Here is an 18741-nt window from a genome sequence, read left to right as displayed (position 1 = left end):
TTTTTGATTAAAAAAAAAATTCAAAGTGAAAATGTTGGTTAGAAAAAAGTTAAAAAATTGCATAATTTCAAAACGCTGCGATTTTTTTCCAAATGCCCGAAATTTGTCGTTTTCCTGAAAATCAATGTAATAAGCAATTTTTTATTTATTTTTTTGTTTAAAATATTTTTTAGCAATAATCCATATTTTCTTCATCAAAAAACGTTCATAATTCTAAAAAAAATTATTTTCAAAAATTTTTTTAACACCCACATGCTTCACAAACGTCATAAAAAATTTAATATCGGGTATTTTCGCAGCATTTTGAAATTTGAGGGTTTCTTTAGGACACTTTGAGATTGAAAAGTTACAGTCGATATCCTTAGTTTATTCATTATTTGGAAAGTTAATCAAACACCTATGCAATTTTTTATCTTTTTTTCTAACATATTCACTTTGAAAAATTTTTTTTTAACAAAAACCCATAATTACGACTTGTAGAGAATACTTTGCAGTTTCCAAAACCCTGCTTGAATTTTCTGTACGACTTTATTTCCCGAGTAATTGATAACCAAAGTTAAAAATGATTTTTTTGCCTTGATCGACGCTAACTCAGCGACAAATAATCGTACAAGGCTCCGGAACCGCTTAAATTGAAGATAATTAAATTATCTAAAAGAGCTTTATGATGAAATAACCAAAAAAAATTTTTTAAGTCCTTTTTTTAAAAAAAGCAAAAATTTACAATTTTTTTTTCGTTGATTTTCTTATGATTACTCAAAAATTGCTAACGTTAAAAAAATTTAAACTGCAGATCTGAAAACTAGACACTTAAAGCTTCAATTTCCTTTTTTTTTATTCTCTCTACGACCATTTCCCACCAAGCTCTTTGAAAATCACCCAAAATTTTCGGATTTTTTTAATAACGCTTAATATCTATGCCTAGATATGGTTAGTATTTGAAACCTCCCATTCTTAGGTACCTATACAATTCTAGATGAAAAAATTGAATTTGGGCGCTTTAACTATTGCTCAAAGGGACAATCTTTTTATAATACCTAATTGTAACAAAAAACATTATTTTTTCAAGTTTTTAAGAAAATTGTAACCTCTTACTTTTGAATCGACATATTATTCGCAATTGTTTTTGTGTGTTTAACCAATCATACATTTTGATACAATCTCTGATTTAGATAAAACGAGTTAATGAAAGACATTGAGCGAAGCTGAGTAAGTCAATTAAATATTTGTTATATATGGATGAATCTTACGTTCAAGTCCTCCCTTTTGCTACCAATATAGATACTTAGTTAAGCTGCCCCACGAAAGGAGCCAGCATTTTGGCGCCTGTTGTGAGGTAAATATGTTAGGACATTTTAATTTTAGTCTTCTCAGTGAATGAAATGAAAGAGCGCTAACGTTAAAAAAAAATGCAAAAAAAACTATTTTTAAAAAGTCCTGTTTACTTTGGAAATTACCTTGTATATGTTCCAGTGAAAATAAAATACAATTATATAAGTTTACTGACACAAATGGATGCAAATAATATGAAACGATCGCTTTCTTGTTTCAGCTGTGATTTATTCTTATATGTAAGTATGTGTTATGTATAAGTAAAACTCAATGCGGCATATCGGTATCGTTTGTACAAGGACCCTTTTCCACACACTATACAATACAAAATGGACAGTGAAACATTTCTAAAATCAATATTTACTTTGCTGTGCATGTCCCTGTTCGCATAATAAGAATAATAAAATCGATATGGTTATCTAGAAGTAACTGTCTAGAAAACTAAAATCGAATATCGTCAACTTTAAAAATATTTAACAATGATGCATTATGGCATCGATTTTTACACATATACATCTAACACGGAAGTCCGAAATTTTGAGAAAAAATGTAGATAGGTATACAGTGTATTTTACTTCAAATGAATGTAAATGCAAAAAATATGGTTGAATTAGTTTGAATAATAATACATTAAAAGAAAGAGAGATAGATAACACTTTTTTAAATGAAATATTACTCTCTGGCATTTGCTAACAAAAACAAAAGACAAAAAATATATATTTCATGGTTTGATCGAGACTACGCACTATAGTGCCAGTTATTGCACAAAAATTATTTTTGAACAATAGTCATGGCTCTGTATTAATTTGAAGTGAAACAAACTGTACAGGTCTATTATTATATATTCTGTAATTTGCATTTATTTATCAAAATCAAAATATGTGCGTCACGAAGTTTCCAAGTTTTTCAGGTCAGTGTTTTTGTTCAAGCAGAATCTATTGTAATATCACAGACAAAATAACAATTAATTATAAGCTATATTGTCTGTGGTAATAATGGTAATATTAACCTTTACAAAATATAGGTCCTAATATGCAGATACGTGTTCATCTTAATTAAAAGTTAAGTTGTTATAATAACAAATTAGAATAAACAGAAGTGGGTATTGCTGATTTAATGGTTTTTTAAAACGAAAACATTCTCTAATGATGCATGCAGGTAGATGTTTGACATTGCGGTAACTATAGGTACCTATATATAGATAAATATTTTATCTGTTCATATTTCCAGAATTATGAAAATGGTGTTATAGGTATATTTAACTAGGTACAGCGAACAAAAATGAATCATTGAAGAGATAAAGAGCTCGTATGGCAACCAATAGATCGAAAAAAGAGGCTGTTTTTACACTTAAGAAAAATACTTAGTAAATGAAAACCTAAGTGATTGCCCCAGCAAGTCGTGAACAATTTTTTTGAAATAATAAAAAATGCAAAAAAATGACATTTTTTAATTTTTTTTATAATACCTCGAAAAATAATGATGGAATTGTCTTACTCTCAATAGGACTTTTATGTAGAGAATAAAAAAACCTATAAAATGTTTTTTTGTGCGACCCGATCGGTTTATTTTTTACAAAGAAAATCCGGAAAAACCTCTAAAATAGACCTTTTTTCAAAAATTCATAACTCCGTCAAATTTGAAGTTGGAAAAACAATCCTGCGGAAAATGACAGATAATAATATGTAGTTTAATCGTGCGCAAGATGGTTTCTGTCCGATGCATAGTTTTTACACAATTGCATTAAGTATAAACAAATTAGGGTATTTTTTTGCACAACATGGCGATTTATCAAAAATGGTATGATTTATATTCTGAAAATGACATCTGAAACTGGAGATGGCCAACGTAATGCTAGAGTAAAATAAATACTTTTTTCCTCAAATAGAAAATATTTCTCCCTGGTAGGTATCAGATCTCAAACGTGTTTTAAAAGATAGATATGTTATGGACCAGGTGATTATTGCGGGCATTATTAATAATGTGCGGGCATTATGAATAATGTCTAGCTCTATCGGGCTAAGTGATTAATTACTATCTAAACTTCATTATTTATCACATTGCACGGTCATTATTATATTGCTACGTGACAATTGGGCAATTTGATAATAAAGCTAAATTTGACACGGTGCGGGGAGGGAAGCACCGAATTATACCAAATAATGAGTCTGATTGCTTAAACTTTAGTTTATTTTATGTTTTATAATAATATGTCAAAACTTCTATAAAACAAAGATATGTTGTGAAATGTTTGTTTTAAATTTTATATGTTTTGTGTTACCTATATTTTTAATATGACTTTCCTTAAGTTTTAAATGCAGAAACTAGTGGATTCTTAATGTAGAAGTCCTTNGGGACTTATGCCCTTTAAAAAAAATGAATACTTTCATTTTTTTCTTTGCAATAAGCTTTAATTTATTCACGAGAAAAACGTTGACCAAAACGAAAAATTTTCCGCAGCTTTTCCAAAGCCCTATTTTCTTTAGTCCTTAGTAGGACTTATGCCAATGTTTTTTATGAGCTTTTCGAATATAATAATGTCATATTTCTAATTGGCATTAATGAGAAATTGGTAGACAAATAAAGATGTTTTTCCACATTTTCTTACAAAGTTTTCCATATTTAGGTCTCTTGCGACACTTATGCCAAAAAAATTTCGTGATAAAATCGATACTTCTCTTCAACTTACGAACATGGCATAAGTGAGAAATACGTCGCTGTACACATTATTTTTTTGAAAGGAAAATTGAATTTTCACGAAGGTGTCCCGCAGCCCATCTTTTAAATTTAGTTTATTATACTTGTCTCTCGGTTACCTTTCAGTACTCTCAGAGGCATAAACGAGAAAAACGTCGTCGAACTTCAGTCTAATATCTCCCGGTCTATATGCTTGTACGGAGGATTGGCACCCTCTGTACAGGTATGGTATAGGGTGGAAGAATGCTGGCTTGGGTCAATGTGAGAGATTGACACCGGTTGGCATTTGACCACCCCCTAATTAATGAGGTTTTCCAGCTTTCCCTCATTCCTGCACTGAATGGTGGTTAGGGCCTACCAACGTAAGTCGTTCCTGGGCGCAAATGCGGCCTGCCTAATAATAATATGCCGCCTCCTCTCCCGCACAAGTGTCAGACTTATGGGCTAATTCTCGCGGTTAGAATAAGGAGTAGAGATATTATTATTATCAACCATCATTTATGCTACTTTGATTGAAATATGAAATTATATTTTTTAAAATGCTTGTAGCTTCTAAACAAGAACGAATCGGATTTATGTTCGTATAAGAAGAAATGTTTGAAATTAACCCAGCTACCATCTGTCAAAGTTTGTCATAGAGCTTGTAAAACACCCTGTAGGTAGATATAAGATAATTATAAAAACTTTTTATAAAGCGTGCCTTTTTCCCCGAAAAATGTGAATTAAAAAGGTTTCTCCTTTTACTCACTCTAACCGCTAACTACTGCTACGTGTGTAACTCCCACAACCCCGTGATTTACCGACTAAAAACCCGCCGCAGTAGCGCCAGCCCAAAATGACGATCATTTATGCAAATGGTGGTCATTTTAGGCTGACCACACACCTTACAGACAACGCACAAATTAGTTTCCAGATTGATGGGCTCGACGGCTGCGTCCGCCAACATGGGTCACGGGCTGAACACGGGGATGCCAGGCTTGGGCGCGTGCGCTGTTCCCGACTCGAAACCCATGCAGTTCCCACTCGCACAACGCCGGAAGAGGCGGGTCCTCTTCACACAGGCCCAGGTAAGCCGCGCCCCTCCCGTCCGTCCCAGGCCTATCGCGTCTGGGCCGGACGGAAGTCCGAAATTTGAATGAACGTGCCCGGCTGCCGACGGTGCCGGCACGACGGCTGACCATGGGTGTCTCGATTTTTCCGTTCGATATGTCGGGCACGGTATCCTTCGATAGAAGTGTTCGGTGTACCTACACGTCGGTTCATATGGAACTTCTGAATTTCAGGTGTACGAGCTGGAGAGGCGGTTTAAGCAGCAGAAGTACCTGTCGGCCCCGGAAAGGGAGCACCTCGCCTCCTTGATCCATCTGACACCCACCCAGGTGAGTTTTCGCTTTTCTTTATGAGATTTTCTTTAAATATCACCAACACGAGTGGAAAAATTGTTGTTTTTACATTGTTTAAACCAACAGCATTCACATCCAATACCTAGAATAACACTAAAATCGATACAAAAAGGAATAAATGCCTTGTATTACAATAATAAATGCCATTAAAACTATACTATTTGTACATATTTAAAGTTGTGACATGATTTTTAATGAATTTCACGCCATTTTGACTGGATGACATAAAAATGACAGATATTTTGACAACGGTTAGCGGTTCCAGTTCAGTTTTAAAGATCTTGATCGAATTAGTCGGTGGTTAAAGTTAACGGTTATTCGAAAAGTCATCTAATTGATCAGATTTTGATCCTTTCTACCCAAAAGAGTAATACCTACCTAGGTACTTACACTCATAACAAATTTTATGTAAAACACTAGTTTGGTTATTTTGATGACTCACTGAATCGTGTAAAATTGCCTTAGTACCTATACAAATAATATTAGGTGCATTTGCCATGTAATTTACTCCAAATGTAAATTTACAAATCGATGTAAATTTAATTATACGACACCAGAAGTGTAATTTTACCAGAATATGTTTTTTATGTACGTATTCATATTTTTCCAATACGTCATAAGTTGACGAATCTAAGGCTTTTTGGGTCGCAAAATTGTTATTTATCAAAAAATAGGCATGCATTGCATTTAAACTTTAATTTATAACATAATTAAAACGGTTGACAAGAAAACATTTAAAAAAATATATATTTTAACATAAGAAAATGCATTTTAAAAATGAACAACCAGTTCGTCATCTCGCCACCTACTGCTGATAAGTTGACGATTGCTGTGGGTAAGTTGACTAATATTTTAAATTACAAAAAGTCTTAAAACCAAAGTTTGAAAATATATTTATTAAGGATAATATACTCAAAATATACAAAACAGGAATATAACACGCTAATTAGCTTTATAAAAGAAAATCTAATAATAACAATTAACAAAACAAAACGAAATAAAACATTTACTCCAGTTATTTAAATAATTATGCGCAAAAGTCACAAATCCATGTTTTAGCTTTAGCTTCTTTAGGATTCAAAGTGGTACATTGTGAATGCGCCCAGTCTCGACATTTTGAGCATTGAAACCAAAGTTCATTATCCTTACCCATATCACTGCAGATTATGCACAGCTTATCATCTTCTTCGAATTCCAAATTCATATCATCCTCAGTGTCAGCATAGGCTATTTCTGCTGAGGTTCTGAATCCGATGAACTAAATACTTTGCGTTTAATATTATTTACTTTTCGTGTTATTTTTGTCTCTGCCTTATCTATGCCTAGCTTACATTTCTTTTTATCTATCTCAGCCTGTTCTCGAAGTTTTCTCATCATTTTTTGCTTGTAATGCATTCTTAACTGGGGTGCTTGAAATTACCAATGAAGGTAATTTTTTTCTTGGACGACGGTTTTTTTTACTTACTAATCATACCAAACTGCTCTTTTGTTAAACCAAAAGCCCGCTTATCAATATCTTTTATATAATTATACAAAACTTGCAACTGTTCAGCAGAAAAAGTTTGCTTATATCGTCCGGCATTCGATGGAAAAACCTAAAAGTCACAAAAATTGCGTTAAAATATAACTATGCAACAGTCAACCAATTTTACCTTATCAGGATATTTTCTTAAATATCTGCGAAGTGTTGGCTCTGGAAGATTATATTTTTTTGCAGTGGCATTAACGGACACATCATTGTTTTGTATTTCGTTTATAGCATTCTCCATACTTTCTTTGCTCCATGTTTGTCTGGCAGTTTTCCGAGCATAAACTCGACCCATCTTATAACCTAGACCACCAAACAATATTTGATTAATTAAAGTATTTGTTTCGAGTGTTGGGGTAAGATGACGAAGTTCGTCATCTTAGTCACTTTGTTGTTCGTCAACTTACCTCCAAACGACATTCGTAAACTTTTGTAATATATTTATAAAAGGACATGCAAGCCAGTACTATTTGACCACAATACATTTAGAAGACCCTTTTCCAGAAACCCAAGACCTCTGAACAACGGTTTAATACTCACCAGTCAAAATTTATTCTTTATTTCGGTTACCCCAGAAATTATAACATCACGCACCAATATCACTTATCAGCGTCTAACCTCAAACTGCGCCACTTTGCCGCCGAGATTTCGAAGCTACCATACTGCGCAAGTCCGTAAGGGTGAAGCGCGGCGGTTTCTCGATTTTAAAACGTTTAATTTAGTAGCAATGTGCAATTCGTCACCTTACCTACTTCGTCATCTTAGGGCCCTTTCCCCTACCTAGATGAAAGGGAAATAACATTAAATACAGATTTATTAATGCAGAAACTGAGACATATTCCCTAGTAGAGTGAAATACACTAGGCACAGAAATTAAGGAATATTAAAAAAATCCCAAAATTTTGGGTGATTTTCAAAAAGCTGTAACTTGGAGGGAAATGGTCGTAGAGAGAATAAAAAAAGAAAATTGAAGCTTCAAGTGTCTAGTTTTCAGATCCGCAGTTTAACATTTTTTAGCGTTAGCAGTTTTTGAGTACCTAACCATAAGAAAATCATCGGAAAAAAGTTTGTAAATTTTTGCTTTTTTAAAATGGCCTATGGACCTCAAAAAATAATTTTTGGTAATTTCAACATAAAGCTCTTTTAGATAATTTAATTTTCTTCAATTTGAGAGGTTCCGGAGCCTTGCACGATTATTTGTCGCTGAGTTATCGCCCATCAAAGCAAAAAATTAATTTTTGACTTTGGCAATCAATTACTCGGGAAATAATGGTCGTACAGAAAATCCAAGCAGGGTTTTGAAAACTGCAAAGTATTCTCTACAAGTCGTAATTATGATATTTAGATAAAAAACTATTTTTCAAAGAGAAAATGTTGGTTAGAAAAAAGGTAAAAATTTGAATAACTTGACATAACTTTTCAAATAATGAATAAACTAAGGATATCGACTGCAACTTTTCAACCTCAAACTGTCCTAAAGAAACCCTGATAATTTTTTTCCTAGTGCCCAGAATGTTTAATTTATCGTTTTGATGAAAGTCAATGTAATAGTAATTTTTCAGTTTTTATTAATTTTTTTAAGTTAAAAATGTTTTTTTTTCAAATTAGTGTATGTCCAGTTCAAAAGTAGGATATTTCTCAGTGTCATTTTGTTGCAATAGTTTAACATTTAATTACGTTTGTACGATCAGTGTTACAAAATTCCAAGAACTTATTCAAATTTAGAGTACCTATGCAAACATGGTATTTGTAATGGGAATGCTAATGCTGCTGTTGAAGAATATCGTCAACGGTTTCCACACCACATACAGGGTGTCCGGAAAGGTCATGTCAAAAATGAAGGGGGTATACAGAGGAGGTCAAAATAGTTGTACCTAGTACCTACTTCATAAAAAATATTTTCCTATCGGGCTTCGTTGTGGAGTTATTCGACTTAAAAGAAAGAAGTTTGAAAAACAAATTCCAATTACCTATAACTTCTATAAGTAAGTCGTTACCATGACAACAATGAAATTTGGGCAATTAAAGTACCTGAGTCATGGTAATGTACCATTTCCAAGTTTAAACTGATTTTCAATATGCTTGGATTATACAGGAGCAGACAAAATTATATCCATTTAATTTATACATCTTTGACAGCGTTACCATTTTTCTTTCATAGTTTTTGAGAAAATCGTATATAATCTTAGGCACTGACGATGAGGAATAATCAAGTAAACAATACATACTTATCTGATGCGAGTGTATAGTCAAGGCTGATACTTATGAGACACATACCTACATATTTTTTTGTGATTATTGGCAACAGTTTCCGAACTTTAAAATTTTACATCGCATTTAGAAAGGAAGTATCTCTGATTCATGATGCTTCCTTATATTTCTTTCTTAAAACAAGAAACAGCTCTTACCAATTCAGCTGATCCAGATCGTAGTTTTCGAAAAGGTATGTAGGTACAGGGTGTCTCAAACTCGATAAAAGTTTATTAGGAAAATAGAGCTTTTTAACAGGAAAAAAAATTGGGTATGTTTCTGGAAAAAATATAATTGATGAGGTCATTAGTCGTTTATTCTGTCAAATCCCAAAGAAAATACTTTATATTGAAAATGGAACTTACCTCGTCCCATTTAACAACACGTGTTCCAAATTCTATTTAAATTTTTTGTATCCTCACAGGTCCATACTATATCGAGTTTGAGACGCCCTGTACTAGTTCCTTAACTGCAACGAACTTTTGAAACGTAAATAAACCAAATCAAAAAATTATTAGCTTGAGTTAATAATAAATAATACCCGAAAAACAATTTTTATGTAAATTTTGCACTAAATATTAGAAATGTTTATTCATAGTCACCAAATAAATGTTATTCTACCTAAAAACAGTTTATAAGTATTTTTTTTATTAAAAAATAAACACTTGTATTTATCCCTTAGTAGCATTCATTTAATAACAAATCTTATCTTCTATTTTTAATTTTCTATGTATTCCATATTGGGAACTATATGTTCTTAATATGGAAAAACGCAGCTATGAAATATTTTTTTCCTTTCATGTTATACACCATTTTAGAGGAAATTCAATGAGACAAGTCGCCTGTAATATGGTCACATAATATGTATACCAAATTTTAATAAAAAATGTCAACAATTGTTAATGTTGTAGTACAATAAAAATTGAGAAGTATTCTATAATAGGTACCTCTACTCTACCTAATTCTTGACAAATTGTTATAAACAAAGAGGAACTTCCGATTAGGCTCTGCTTCTCATTCTAGAATCACTTGAGAGTAGATAGTTCAGTTAAATTGAAAGCTTTAACTAGTTTTAACCTCAAAATATTTATTCTTTAGTATTCTTTCTTAACTTGTTCATAATCTTCTGGATATGCAGTAATCTTACGCTCGTGCGCTCGTGCTTTGTATTCACTGCCTATCCGGAAAGATATTTTCGAAAGCAAGAGAAAGGTATCATTTTGTCGCCCTGTTTAGATACGTAGAATAGGAAAAATATCTGCGCCGAGTTCCTAATATAAATTATCACGGACAATATTGATTCAAGTCCTGCCCCTTGTGCAAACAGCTATGCACGCCGGGCCCTTTTATTGACAGTTCCGTCGTTATAATTTGGTACGATAATAGAACTCGTTACAGGGCACAATATGGGGGTTAAATCGCTATTAAATGGAGATTATGGTAATTAACCGCTGGCGGTATTAATATGGCGTATCGTCTGCACGTTATAATCCTCGGGATAATATTTTTATTGTTTTTTAATCTGAGAGTTCGCTCGAATAACATCTACAGCACCGATATAGAACAGAAAAAAAAACAGCAAAACAGTATAGGAAAGGAGCTTCCCAATCGAGTCAGCATTTACTCTGGCCTATACGTATTGAATCAACTGAATGAAAATCCACTAATTGGTTTTTGTAGTGCGTTGTTTTTGCACGTTGCAAAATAGGTATCAACTTTAGGTCATCTGGCCGACAATAAACAGTTTGACAACTGTTAAGTGTGTTTAGTTTGTCTTTCTTAGTTACACGTTAAGAACTTCTCATTAAAAAAAAACGTTTCATTAAAGAAATATCGACATGTTCAATATCTTCTATTGACATTATCTCTTCAATCGAATTGTAAGCGCAGGAAAGGCGTTCCACGAGACTGCTAGATTCAGCCGTCCGTGTAAATATCGCCGAATGTGAAAGGCATAAAAAATAACTCGTACATTGCACGCATGGTAATAGCTCCGTCGAGTGGTCAACTTTCCTCACAAGGAGTAATTAATGTCTAAACACTTTGCTACTCGACATCAGGAGCAGATGCTTCATCTGCCTAATCAAGAGTGTCGACACTGTTGACATTCTCCTTTGCTGCCGAACGCAATATGTCTTGAGCCGCGTACTCGGCATCTGAAAAGATTTTCTGTGGGTTTCTAAGTTTTTTTTTTCATTTACGTGCCATCCTTTTAGACAAAAAACGAACAAAAGTCGTTTAAGAATAAAAATATAAAAATACTTGTAACTGCACATGTATTTACTGAAGAGCAGTACCTACTGATTTACTTATTTATGAAATTGAACTGCTTCTGACAGTTAGATGAAACTCTCAACCAACTGGGTCGCGACGTCACTTGTAAGAGTATTGCGAAATCGCAATAGCTTATGTCTGCTGAATCTACCGACAGATGATTTTAGCTGTTTATAGTGTTTATATTGCCGCATAATTGTTGTTTCCCACAATATCGTAATAGTTTCTAGTTTCTATAGATTAGTAGACTGTTTTCTGCCGGTAGGTCGAAAGTAATGTTTTGCGCCAGTACAGGCTTTGAGCTTTTGAGTGACAGCGACAATTAAAACATACTAACGAGCGTTCAAATAAAAACGTGGTCGAAGTTGGCTCTGACACATTGGACGTAGGGCGTAGCTTATAGCGACCAACTTAACCTCATTTCTCAACGAGCTGTATAGCAGCTGTCAGTTTCAATAACAAAGCGGCGATACAGCGCTTTGACAGATGACGTTTAAGTTCATTTGCTATACGCTACGCCCTACGTCCAAATTTTCAGAACCAACTTGACCACGTTTTTATTTGAACGCTCGTTATATATTATCATAGATTAAGTCTCATCCGAGACACGGAATCTTTACAGGAATACCACAAACTTTTTTAATAAAAAAATGGTACGCCACTGACTTTTTCCGGTTTTAATTCATTTTTTAGGAATCCCCCATAAATTCTGAGTGAAATTGGCCTCTTTATTTTTTTCGCAGAATGCACCGTTTTTCAGGAAAAAATAAAACATATTTTATTGCATGCAAGTTGTGTATTTTTATTTCTATTGATACATTATCTAGTACGTTACTGTCAATATTTCTAAATAATATGCAACCATCAAATTTCGAGTCAATATCTTTAAAACTATTTGAAGTAATTAGTAAAAATAAATAAAAAAAAATAAAATTTAAACACTAAAACAAAGCATAGGTATTTGTACCTACAATTTGTATAAACTTTTTTTCACAAAACAAAAACACCCTGTATAAAAATATCTAAAGGCTCTTCTTTCTTAAAAACGATGGATGCATATCTAAAATTCTGCTATTAATTATCTACACCATTTCCAGGGATTAGTGAATTGTTTTAAAAATATCCTTACAATAAAATCATATTTAGATCAAAACCTAACCTAAAGTTTAGCGCTGCTGTTTAACGATCCACATCTATGATATGATTTTTTTAAATCAAATTTTAGCGATCATTTTTTTACAAAAAAGCATTGTAAGGTAGGTAATTTTTGAGAATGCTAAAATGGCCAGCATTATTTGTTTTTGACCATCTGCTATATATAGTATGACCTTGACCATTGTCATTTATGATAATTTTTAGGTTAGGTTTTTACAGTATAAATCGTACATAGCTATGTAAAATACCTACATATAGATACAAAAATTTTGAATTCTTTTTAAAGAAGCAAGATAACTTGATTTAATATTATTTTTGTTTTCGCATAACAAGAGTTGCATTTTTATGTTGTGAAATGAAATTTTACATTATAATATCCCACTTACGTCTTAAAAAAAAAATAACCCCAAAAAAGTTATGTCATAAAATGCCACTGGGTAAGGATGTAGCTAGCGACCTCTAGCCGATGGTAAAAAACTAACTTAACGCACTCTTGAAAATTTATCTGTACCAACTTTCGATACATTGTGTTGTTTTTTGAAAATATATGGTTAAAGTCTGATATCCTACCTAAAAGAAATATTATTTTTTTGACGTTCTGCCAGTCCCTAAAGTGGTACTTTTCCAAAACATCCTGTACAAGCTACGCTATAAATGATATACTCTAAAGTCTACCTTACAAAAAGCATAACCTCACTTTCATACATACTAAACAAAGCATTTTACGAGATTTGTTTATACTTTTTCGTATTTTGTGTTAGTAAGTATATGCAAATAGTGATAGATATAATTTAGAAATTTAAAAAATTTCATGGTAGGTACTTGTATAGGATTTCTATAACCTAGTAACAGTTAAGTTTCATTTTTATGAGTTGAATTGATTGTAAGTAATATATTAATTATAAAAATGAGTCCTGCTTCTGAAAACAATATAGAAAATTGTTCTGAACACATTTTAAATGTCGCTTGGGAAACATCTTCGAGCTTGCTTGCTTTAAAGTCTAAGAAAAAATACGAGAAGGTATAGATATGAAATATTTTGTATGTGGAGGATTACACAAAACGCACTAAGAACTGATGAAAGTGTAATGTTTACAGTATTTTTTTGAGAAGGTAAGCTACCAACAAAATTTAACTTTTTTTTGGAAGCAGAAATATATATTTCCGAAGGATTTAGGTGTGCTGAATCCGAATCTGGCACCAGAATTGCTCTATCACGTCAGATTTTTGAGATATCCTAACTTAAAAGTGCAAAGAACACTGTTTTTCGTCATATTTGAGGTTATGTAGTAATGTCATCTATTCTTTTTCAAAAAATAATACATTGAATCTAAAAGTCAAGGCCCCCTCTTTCGAATCCGTTGAGTTAGCTCAAATATCTTTTTTTTTTCGTTGAGATATGACATGTTGAAATTTTTAAGTTTCTCAGTTTCTTAATATGCGAAAATCTACTAAGGATCCCTTAGTCGATTACAATTCAGAAACTTCATACCCATACGGTTTGTGGGTTTGGAGTTGGTGGGCTTGGGGTTTGTAAGCTTGTAGGTTCGGGTTTTGTGGGATTGGGGTTTGTGAGTTTAGGGATTGTGGGTTTGGGATTTGTGGATTTGGAGTTTGTGAGTTTGAGTTCGTAAGTGTTGAAGGTTTCTGAGTCTAAACTGCAATCAACTGTTTGACGTCTAAGATTTTCGCATATTAAGAAACTGATAAACTTAGAAATTTCAACATGTGATATCTCAACGAAAAAATATATATTTGAGCAAACTCAACGGCATTCGAAAGAGGGAGCCTTGTACTTTTAAATGATATGTATTTTTTTTAAGAATAGATGGCATTACTACATAACCTCAAATATGACGATAAACAGTGTTTTTTGCACTTTTAGGTTAGGATATCTCAAAAACCTGACGTGATAGAGCAATTCTGCGGACAGATTCGGATTCAGCACACCAAAATCCTTCGGGAATGCATATTAGTGTGTCTGCTTCTTGACCCTTGTTGACCTGTGTAATTAGTCTTCCATTCAACTGAGATTTTCGGTAAAACGATACACTATATCGATTTTCAACAAGTAATCCCAAATGATTATTAGGTCATTGGCCTATATGTTGGGGTAAAAAATCCCACGTTACTACCCATTCCTACGCCACTGACTTACAAAAATTTGTAAATTTTACAGTAAATTATGCACATGTGTACCTAAATGTTAATACGACACCTAAGATTTCGTAAATACGGTCCTGTACAGTGAAAACGGTGCGACTTACAATTAGACCCTTGCTTTATAAGGCAATTATGAATTGAATTTATTTATTGAGTTTTCTTTGTGGTTAAAGTTTGATTCACTCGAAGTGAAACACCCTGTATAGGTAGCTAAGTATATAACAATGTTTCCAATATTTAAATAAACAATTTTACCTAGTAAAGTTTGAATTTAGTAAAATAATAACAGTAACAGTCAAAATGCGAAAAAAGTATGTAAGTATATTATTATTAGTTCCCTTATTTTTACTTTATTTTAAAGGTATTAAGCATATCATTATTTCTCTCTAAAACCATAAGAATAACAAGGACAAAGATAGTAATAGGGGCACTAGAAGTAAATATTCGTAAACCCCTATTATTGTTGAATCAATAATTTGACACCAGGGTGCGAGTGTGTAAGTTTTAATATATTATTTCCACGAATAACTTGTCGATACAAGACGATCTAGGAGCCTACTGAAATCGACACGATCCATTTTGTTTCCGGACAATTACTTCTCTCTAGTTAACGTACACAGGCCCTGTTTACACAAAGAGACTTTATCGTTTTACGGCTAAATTGTCGCTCGTCGCCACACGATAGGGCATCTCGGAGGGAACGTCGTGTCAATTGGGCGGATGAACTGTACATAATAAAAGGGTCTCTATCTCTTTATCCGGACACGGCCGGTATTTTGTGTGTGTAGCAAATTGAGACCCCGCAGAGCGGTTTATTGCATTACAATCAACCCTGCCCCGTCCGGACGCCATGACGGAAAACCGGCAGAAACACCACGCCGCGATCTCTTGTAGGTCCCCACATCGAACATATTTTCGAGTGGTTATTGTGTTTTGAAAAGCAGCTGCGCGAGTTTCGTACGTCGAAAATGGTTAGGGCTCGAACTGTAGTTGAAAAAAAAAATGATTTTAGTTGAACTAGATATTTATTAGATTGAAATAAAATAAAACAATGTACAGGGTGGTCCGTAAGTAATGGTCCATAGAGACATACTAGATTCTTTACTTCAAAATATTACCATTGGAGCCAATATGCCTTAAAAAAATGTTGATAACAAAAATGATACAGGGTGTCAAAGTTGGAAATTAAAAATAGAATTTTCGTAATAATTATAATATTTTTGAGTGTATGAACGTGAAAATTTAGGGGTAGATGTTTTTGTATACGAGAAATCATAATTTGTTATCTATTTCGATGTATCTTCTAGAGGGCGCCACATACGCCGTGTTTATGACGTAAATACGAGCATAATTTTTTTATCCACAACGTTAACGCTTCTTTTTTTTAAAAATCTTAAACCTACATTATTTTCGTGAAAAAATGGTATACTTGTCATTAGCTCTAGAAATTGTCCGTTTTCAAGAAAAACGCATTTCAACAATCTGCTGCATGTTTCATTACAGGAAATTTTATCGTAGTGTGCGCTAATGAAAACATTAATTTTGACAATTAAACATTATCCCTTTGTACACATTAAAATACAAATTATCAAGTTGATAAATTTTATTTACAAAACCAGTTAAAGGAGAAATTTAATTAAACAAAACTATGATTTTATCAAGCGTTTAACAAGTAAAAAACTGAATATGTACCTAAGGAAAAATAGGAAATGTTTCAAAGTAAATTTTCAATATGTCCACCATTCACCTCGATGCACTTGTCCATACGATTTATGAAAGATCGTCTAATATTAAATAATACCATTGGATCAAAAAAAGTTGAGGCATTACTAATTTCTTGCCAAAGTTGGACGCGAGTATTTATAGTGTTTTTATAAACAATTTCCTTCATTGTGCCCCATACACCAAAATCTAAAGGGTTGAAGTCTGGACTACGTGGCGGCCAAGGAAATATACTACCACGGCCAATCCAACGTTCAGGAAAGTGTTGGTTTAGATATGTTCTTACTTGATGAGTAAAATGTGGCGGAGCGCCATCTTGCATGAACCACATATTTTGCCTCAAATTCAGTGGTAACGCATCCAATAGATCAACAAAGCTATTTTCTAAAAAATTTAAATAACTTGTACCATTTAAATTTCCTGGCAACTCATATGGACCTAGAAAATGGTTTCCAATGATCCCACACCAAACATTAATCTTAAATTCATGTTGAAAGTGCCGTTCTCGAGTTACATGAGGATTTTGAACTTCCCAACAATGCTTATTTCTTAAATTGAAAATACCTCGGCGAGTAAATGTCGCTTCATCTGTAAACAATATTCTGTTGACAAATGTATAGTCAGTATTCTGCTTGTTCCGAATATCACTTGCAAATTGATATCTTGAAGGAAGATCGACAGGTAATAAATTTTGAACTGGTGTAAAATGATATGGATGATATTTTTCTTCATGTAATGTCTTTAAAATTGATGTTTTATTAATTCCCGTGGCTGCAGCTAATCGTCTTGAACTAGTTTGTGGATCATCTGCAATGCGAATTAGTATTTCGTCTTCCTGGTCAGGCGTAATCATTTTTGGTCGACCTAAATTATCACGTTTAGGACGAAATGAACCACTTTCGCCTAAGTTTCTGAATAGATTTTGAAACAGTCGTTTACCAGGTTGCAATCTGTTTGGAAATCTTCGGCAATATTCACGTTGCGCAGCACGTCCATTGAAATTTTGTTGACAATAAACAACCGTCATATCTCTCATTTCCAAATTCGAGAAATTATTATGTCTCGGCATAATTCGTTATTTTCTTTTAAATACTTAATTGATTTTTACCAAAAATTAATAAATACAATTTGAAATAATTGCTAACTGTCACAATGATTTTTTCTAATTGTCAAAACTGTCTTGGCATTGTCGCACACTACGATAAAATTTCCTGTAATGAAACATGCAGCAGATTGTTGAAATGCGTTTTTCTTGAAAACGGACAATTTCTAGAGCTAATGACAAGTATACCATTTTTTCACGAAAATAATGTAGGTTTAAGATTTTTAAAAAAAAGAAGCGTTAACGTTGTGGATAAAAAAATTATGCTCGTATTTACGTCATAAACACGGCGTATGTGGCGCCCTCTAGAAGATACATCGAAATAGATAACAAATTATGATTTCTCGTATACAAAAACATCTACCCCTAAATTTTCACGTTCATACACTCAAAAATATTATAATTATTACGAAAATTCAATTTTTAATTTCCAACTTTGACGCCCTGTATCTTTTTTGTTATCAACATTTTATTAAGGCATATTGGCTCCAATCGTAATATTTTGAAGTAAAGAATCTAGTATGTCTCTATGGACCATTACTTACGGACCACCCTGTATACATTTGGATTGTCTCGCTTGAGGAGAGCAGCCTTTGCGCCATTTCGTGCTTTTTTTAAATCTTAAGAAGGTCCAAGCCTCAATGTCATTTATGCAATCAATTTTCTATTCCTTTTTAATTCGTAAGAATGTCCAGAAAAACGTTAAAATTGTAATTTTGAATTTTTCACTCTCTATTTTCGTAATTAACAATACAACACTTACGTCTTAATTGTTTTTTTTAATATTATTATCGAAGCATTTCCGGAGTGATTCGGCGGCATTCGTCGACGATTCTTTGACGCAAATCTTCCAGCGACGCTGGCTGTATTTTATAAATTTTACTTTTTAGGTATCCCCACAAAAAGAAATCAAGGGGCGATAAATCCGGTGATCGTGTAGGCCACTCAATGCTGCCTCTTCTCCCAATCCAATTCCGTAGAGAACGTTGGTCCAAATACTGACGGACAATTAACGCATAATGCGGAGGAGCACCGTCCTGTTGAAAAATCAAATGATCTTTATCATACTCTGGATCATTTTCAATAATATCAGTCAAGGCAGGGTCAATAGCGTC

General features: G+C 33.2%; 1 protein-coding gene across 1 annotated transcript in view; it reads left to right on the top strand.

Moving 5' to 3' along the window:
* The window catches only part of LOC108905063 (homeobox protein Nkx-2.1-like), a 58692-nt gene that overhangs the window by 17520 nt on the left and 22431 nt on the right, over nucleotides 1-18741 (top strand). Inside the window, exons 3-4 of the mRNA XM_018707834.1 lie at nucleotides 4936-5096; nucleotides 5313-5408. Coding sequence (XP_018563350.1) covers nucleotides 4936-5096; nucleotides 5313-5408 — 257 coding nt within the window. The remainder of the gene's footprint in view (nucleotides 1-4935; nucleotides 5097-5312; nucleotides 5409-18741) is intronic.

Source organism: Anoplophora glabripennis, unplaced genomic scaffold, assembly GCF_000390285.2.
Source record: "Anoplophora glabripennis isolate ALB-LARVAE unplaced genomic scaffold, Agla_2.0 scaffold129, whole genome shotgun sequence".
NCBI lineage: Eukaryota > Metazoa > Arthropoda > Insecta > Coleoptera > Cerambycidae > Anoplophora > Anoplophora glabripennis.
This window is presented reverse-complemented; position numbering and strand designations above follow the sequence as displayed.